Here is a 7,441-nt window from a genome sequence, read left to right on the forward strand (position 1 = left end):
CATCTTCTTACACTTTGAAGAACTCATCAGAAATGGCAGTCTCTTAATGGTCCAAATGAAGGTGATCTGGGCACCCGGTGAGGGGGTCATTCTGGGTTCCTGCCTGCTGCTGCCATCGAGCTGAGAAGAGCTGCTTCACCACATCATCCCGAGTCTCTTTCCCAGCACTAAGTCCTTTGTCCTCATGCATGTGCTTCCTTGCTGGGTGTGCTCACGTTCCTTGGGGACTTCTTCCGTGAGAAAAAGATTTTTAACTGTCCAATAAAGTGGCTAAGTTGAAGTGATGCGCTTTTCTCATTGCCCTGTTAACGTCATATTCTCATCAGCTAACTTGGTTTGCCTTTGAGAGCAACTTCATTTATTGATCTATCCAACAAGCTTTATTAGAGAGCCATTAGCCAGGGACTGTGTTAGGCTGTAGGAATGAAAGGATGTATGTCTCAGTCCTTGTTCTCAGGGAGCTCACTATCAGGATGGGGGTGGGGGAGACAGATAGGCAGACAGACGGTTACTTCATTGCCTTGTGCTAAGTACTTGGAGAAAGGCAAACGTAGGGCAGTTTGAACCCAGCAGGCAGGGGGAGATATAGGGAAGAGTTCTTGGGGAGTGTGATACTGAAGCTGAGTCTTTCAACACAAATAAGAATTAACCAGTTAAAAACCAGAAAGGTGGCTGTTTTTCAGGCAGGGGAAACATAGAAATGAATGGGGCTGTGAGCACACCATTCATTAGGGAGGCTTGGGTAGAGGTGTGCTTAGAGGCAGGTGAGCTCTGAGATCAGCTAAGTAGACAGTGACCTGCCTTGTCAGGCCTTGTAAGTTAGACAGAGATATTTTAGTTTGGTGCAGGGCTGACATGAAGGCATTTCGGGGCCATACGCTGGGCAGTGACATGAAGAGCACCTGGTTTTGGTATGTCCCTCTGTCCTTGGTCTAGAGAATTGAGTGAAGGAACATGGACTTGGATGTAAGGAGAATGGGGAGCAAGCCAATGGCTTTGGGGTTCACAGTGGGATAAAAACAAGTGGGAGGGCACCCTTACAATAAGGCGGATAACCTGGATTTCTTGTGCTGTGAGCCCATTTCCTACCCATCTACCTCCTGCCAACCTCTCTGCTGCCACCTAGGGTCTTCTGCATCTGCCTTCTGCCAACCAACTTGCACTCAGATTTCTACATACCTAGGCTGGACAAAACGCCTTGGACTTTATGTTCTCCTAGTCTCTGCAAGGCACGCTCCTTGTGTAAACTCCATTCATACTTCCTTCCAATCCTAAGGACTGAGTCTCTTCAAAGTAGTCACTTAGTGCATGGCATAAAGGGCTATCCCTAGGCCTCAAGGTGCAGTGAGGGTGGACCAGGGCTTCTCAGCTTCAGTGTTATTGACATTTTGGGCTGAATAGTTCTTTGTCGTGGGGACCATCACTTTCACATTGTAGGATATTAAGCAGAATCCCTGACCTTTACCAACAAAATGCTGGGAGCATCCCCTGAGTGTGATGATCAACAATGTCTCCAGACATTAGCAAATATCCCTGGGGATAGGGGGCAAACTTGCCCCTGTTTGAGAACCACTGGGTTATACAGTGGCAGAGGGAGAAACTCAAAGGTGGAGCTTAACCAGTACATTGGTGTCAGGGTTACTGTCTCATCAGGCCATTGAGATTTGTCTCTATCTCCTAAGAGAGTCCAGGGGAGTTGGCCAGGGTTTTAAATCTCTGTCCTGGCTCCTGGGTTGCTCAGTGGGTTAAGTCTCTGCCTTCAGCTCAGGTCATGATCTCAGGGTCCTGGGATCAAGTCCCACATTGGGCTCTCTGCTCAGCGGGGAGCCTGCTTCCCTCTCACTCTCTGCCTGCCTCTCTGCCTACTTGTAATTTCTCTATCTGTATGCCAAATAAATAAATAAAATCTCTAAAAAAAAAAATCTCTGTCCCAAACACAGTCCTAGTGATTCATGTGAATCATAGCAATTCCGTGAAGTAAGATTTCTTTCCCTCTGCTTTATAAGATGAATATGAGCAACAATCCAAGGGCCCAAAAACAGAGACGAGAAAATTGTGGTATAGTCACACAATAAATACAATACTGCAGTGAAAACAACTGGACAGGGATGCCTGGGTGGTGCAGTCGGTTAAGCCTCTGCCTTTGGCTCAGGTCATGATCTCAGGGTCCTGGGATCGAGTCCTGCATTGGGCTCCTTGCTCAGCAGGGAGCCAGCTTCTTCCACTGCCTGCTGCTGCCCCACTTGTGCTCTCTACCTCTGACAAATAAATAAAATCTTAAAAAAACCAACACCCCCACCGCCAAAAAAACCCCTACAACTGGACAATAGCCATATGCAAAACAAGGGTGAACCTGACCAGAATAGAGGTGATACCAACAAGCCTCAAGACCACATATATGTTTAAACCTCAAAACAACACTCATACATATATGCATATACATATGTATGAGTATACACACATGTACACATATGTACACACACATACAAATGTATACCTAACATATATTCACAAGGGAATGCTAAACACAGAATTCAGGATAGCCACAGGGAGTGAGAAACACAAAAGTAACATACCAGTTAAATATATATAACATGCAGAACATAGGGTTCTGTCCAAAGTTTGTGTTTTTTATGCATCATGATTCTTGATGCGATCACAACAGTCCTTGGTGGTATACCAGATGTCTTTAGTGCCTTGAGCCACAGTAAAATGAAAGATGTCCTTCTTTTTTCCATCTTTATTGAGGCGTCATTGACAAAACTGTAAGGTACTTGAAGTGTACACGATGATTATTTCATATACATAATATATCATGAAAAGATTCCTCCCGTCTAATTAACACATCCATTAAATCATATTTTTGGGAGGGAAGCATTTGAGAACATTTAAGTTCTCTTAGCAAATTTCAGTTATGCACTACAGTGTTATTAGCTAGAGTGACTATGTTATATGTAAGATCCCCATACTATACTCATCTTATAGTTGAAAGTTTGTACCACTTTTTTTTGTTGTTTCTAGGTGATTTTTTTTAAAAAAATTAAATTTCTTTTTAGTGTTCCAGAATTCATTGTTTATATACCACACCCAGTGCTCCATGCAATACGTGCCCTCCATAATACCCACCACCAGGCTCACCCAACCTCCCACCCCGCCTCCCCTCCAAAACCCTCAGATTGTTTCCCAGAGTCCACAGTCTCTCATAGTTCATTTCCCCCTCCAATTTCCCCCAACTCCCTTCTCTTCTCCAGCTCCCCATGTCCTCCGTGTTATTCCTTATGCTCCACAAATAAGTGAAACTGTATGATAATTGACTCTTTCTGCTTGACTTATTTCACTCAGCATACCATTTACCAACCACTTGAGAAGTTTCTTTAGAAGGAAGAAAGGCAAGGACAGAATCAGACAAAAATGGGTGTAAAAATGGGTTGCTTTAAGATGGGATTGGGAGGGAGACAAACCATAAAAGACTCTTAATCTCACAAAACAAACTGAGGGTTGCTGGGAGGAGGGGGATAGGGAGCAGGTGGGTAGGTTATGGACATTGGGGTGGACATGGGGTTATTGGGGTGTGTATGTGCTACGGGGAGTGCTGTGAAGTGTGTAAGCCTGATGATTCACAGGCCTGTACCCCTGGGACAAATAATACATGATATGTATTAATAAATTAATAAAATTAATAAAATAAATTAATAAATTAATAAAATAAATTAATAAATAAATAAAAATTAATAAAATAAATTAATAAAAAACGGGCTGTTTTAAAAACAATAAAAGTGGTAGGTATGAGCATGGGGATTGATACCTTTTCCAGGTTGAGGTTAACATTGTTTCTCAAATATATTCATGTTCCCATTACGACTAACCTATTTGGTGAGACCAAAATATTTCTTCTGAAAGTTGAGAGCTTTGGGATGTAGATAGGAATAAAATGGAGTGCAGTGATCCCTGCAGTTTGCAAGGTGCCAAAATGACTAGTGATGAGTTGGACGGCAAAAGAAATAGTCGGTGCTGTAACACAAAAAGCAATGGTAGAAAAAAAAAAGGCATTTGAATGACAAGGGTGAAGATTTCCTAGGCATCATTCTGATCAGAAAAATTTTTCTTCCTTTTAAAATGAGGGTAAGGAAGAGGGTGCCAAGGAGAAGGTACTCTTTAGCTGGTACTTTGAAAAGTACCTTCCAGAATTTCCAACATTTTTAGTAATTGTGAGGCAGTTAATAAAAATAAAAACAACCTGAGCAACAGCAATGTGGTTAATTGATAAACTCTCAGTACTTTGAATACTTGGGTAATGAACTAACACATCCCACAGAGTGAGTTAGTAGCCAGAAAATGGCACTAACCCTATTGGGATCCCAAGGCCATGATCTTTCTATTCTGTTGTGAATCTCTGGTGTGAACTGGATCAGACATGGACCAGTGTGGGATGCTGAAGATGGCTGGTGACACAGAGCCGGGATGAGCCTAGAGAAAGAGGGGAAGAATTAGGACAACCAATGCCTCATAAGTCCCTCTTGGAAGAGGGTGATTTAACACTAAAATTATTTTGCAGTGATGTCCTAATATAGCTATTGGTTGTTGTAGTTTTATATTTATAGAATTTATATGTTGTAAACTCCATAATATGATTTAATCCTTGGCAAAATATTTTGTAGTTATTAAAATTTCCAGATTAAAAGATTGTCTTTAGGTGTATGGATAAGTAGAGGTAAGAACTCATACTGGTTTAATCTAGTCACTGGAGTGGATGAATGGTCCCTAGCATAGAGCCTGGGCCACCTGCCCAAGAGTCAGCATACAGCTATACAAATGTCAGTCTTCAATCACTGGGTTATAGTCTTTTTCTTCCACTCCAGAGTTAGGAGGTCTAACAGGTAATTAAGACCAGAGGTTTTGGGGTCAGCCTAAACTAGGTTTGGACCTTATTTCAACATTTTATCGCTTGCAAAATTTTGGGAACAGGATTTAAACTCTTTGAGTTGGTTTTGCTATACTTCTAACATAGTAGTGAGAATCAAACCTTCTACTTAAGGTTATTGCAAGATTCAATGAGAAACGAAGTCAATGACTTGGTATATAGTAAGTATGCTATAAATGGAATGGAAACCTTTCCTACTACTACTGCTGCTATTATTTTTAGTGGTACTAATAAAACTGAGTTTCAGGAAAACCAAATGGGAAGAAGGTTCTTAGAGGTGGAGATATTGACGTGCCCTTGGGATGCACTGCCTGGTTTTCTATTCACCATCCCGTACATCACCCTCTTTGAACTGGGTCAAGGTTTCATTTCCTGATCATCTAAATGGTGCAGAACTGCATTCCTGGAGGAAGAACAGGCTGCTTTGGCTGGGCTGAGGCCTCCTGATGAGAGGTTAGTTCAGAGAAAGGCCTGCTTCAGGGCAGCTGGAGAACAACCTGTAAAAGAGACAGCTCATCCCAGAGCAGGAACCATCAAGGAATCCAAACTCAGCAAAGAGAACTCTCAACTCAACCGACAAGTTTTTGAAGTGGGGACAATATCTATCCAGGCTCATGAAGCCTGCTAATCAGATGTTTGTAGGCAAATGAGTAGAAACAATAACAAGGAAAGATGCTCTAAGTTGTACCAACACCCCTAGTGAAGGACTATAAAAGCCCCCATGTATTAGATGTCTTTCGCACTCAGGTATACTGAGTTTGCAACATCCTAGCAAGGTTAACACCAGTGCCATGGGGGACAGCTGTTGTCCCGGAACCGCCATAGCCATTCCAGCCGTGCCCACTTTCGTGTGCTCAAATGGTGGTGGCTTCCGAAATGCTATTTGCTTGCCTAGTTCCTGCAGGAGCAGAACGTGGCAACTGGTCACATGCCAAGAAAATTGTCAGCCATCCAGCAGTACCCCCAGTGCCTGTGAACCTGCTTCTTGCCAACCTACCTGCCTTCCAGCAACTTCTTGCGTTGGTTTTGTCTGCCAACCCATTTGCTCCTGCACAGCCGGCTATGAATCTGGAACTGGTCAGCCTCCTTGCCTGGTTAGCTCATGCCAACCCTCCTGCACGGAATCTACCAGTTGTCAGGCAAATTGCTGTGAAGCCAGCCTCGACCAGCAAAGCTCCTGCCAAGAAACTGTCTTTGTGTCCAGATCATGTCAGTCAGCTTGTGGCCAATCGGTCTGCTGTGACACTGTGTCCGGCCAGCCATCCTGCTCTGAGGTAACTTCCTGTATTGAAAATTCTTGCCCACCAACCATCTGTGCAGCTAGCCCATGCCAGCCAACTTGCTGCCAGGCAGGTTCTTGTCAACCCATTAATGGTGAAGATCAGCTCTGCAAATCAACTTATTACCAACCCATCTGGTACATTTTCAAGACTTGCCAGTTGGTTCCCTGCATGCCTGTTCCCTGCCAGCCATCAACTTGTGTGTTAAGTTCTTGCAATCCTACATGCTGTGTGTCCTCACCTTGCCAGCCACTTCACTGCCAACCAATGTCTTCTATATCCTTCATCTGTCAGCCAGTGGCTAACTGCCAGCTCCCATGTTCTGTAAACAACCCTTGCAAAAGAGTTTCCTGTGGCACTGTGCTTTCTGGCCAACCAACTTGTGATGGATCCACTTCTTGCAACCAAGGTGGCTACAAATCTCCTTCCTGCCAACCAGCTTGCTGTGTGACAGGTTTAGGCAAATCATCCAGCAGTGGCTGCAATTGCTTTCGGCCAACTGCCCCAAGTCTCTGCAAAACCAACACCTGCTCGCCAACTTCCTGACCACCAGTCACGAATCCAGCTTCCATAAGGCAACAATTCACTGATGCAGGACTCTTCCCATCTACCCTGTGGTCTGCCACTATCTGCAAGTGCATTGCCACCCCATGGTGCTCTCTTCTGGCTGAGGGCAAATTCTATCTGTGTGCTAACTTCATTTTGAGTCCATCCCCACATTCTCACCAGGTGCTGATGAGGGAATTTTTCCAGCCACTAAGAGATCTTTCTTCATCAAGGAGGACATTTCTGTAAGCCTGGTCCACACTACAACTTGCATTTCCTCATTTTGTCAATTCATTTCACATCAGCAGGGCCTTCTCTCCAGTCTTTCTTTCTTTCTTTCTTTCTTTCTTTCTTTCTTTCTTTCTTTCTTTCCTTCTTTTTGGTGTTGTCCAGTCTTTAAAAAGACTCCTTTGTTGCCAACTGCTAATAAAAATGTGAGTGATTGAACAAAACTTTCGGAATGTTTTCATTCCCTTCAATATACCCCTACATAGATTTCCTTCAGGTCACATTTGGACATGATGACCTCGGGCCCTCTAAATTAGTGGATCTGCTTTAGTCTGAAAGGGTGGTCGGTGTCTGCAATTACAGATGCTCAAGTTGGAAGGGAGAAAGGACAAACAATCCCCTGGCTTCCAATCTTTATATCACCAAAAGCTCTTTTGAGTTGAGTAGACTCCATTTCCCCACAGTG

General features: G+C 43.6%; 1 protein-coding gene across 1 annotated transcript; it reads left to right on the top strand.

The window, feature by feature from the left end:
• The first annotated feature begins 5,712 nt into the window (after positions 1–5,712).
• KRTAP29-1 (keratin associated like protein 29-1) lies at positions 5,713–6,747 on the top strand. The gene has a single exon (XM_047706019.1). The coding sequence runs from the start codon at positions 5,713–5,715 to the stop codon at positions 6,745–6,747; it is 1,035 nt and encodes a 344-aa protein (XP_047561975.1).
• The last annotated feature ends 694 nt before the right edge of the window (positions 6,748–7,441 follow it).

This window comes from Lutra lutra, chromosome 16, assembly GCF_902655055.1.
Source record: "Lutra lutra chromosome 16, mLutLut1.2, whole genome shotgun sequence".
In the NCBI taxonomy this organism is placed as follows: Eukaryota; Metazoa; Chordata; class Mammalia; order Carnivora; family Mustelidae; genus Lutra; species Lutra lutra.

What these genes read in the sequence shown, in the direction of transcription:
- KRTAP29-1 (XM_047706019.1), top strand. Translation starts at nt 5,713, where the DNA reads ATGGGGGACAGCTGTTGTCCCGGAACCGCCATAGCCATTCCAGCCGTG.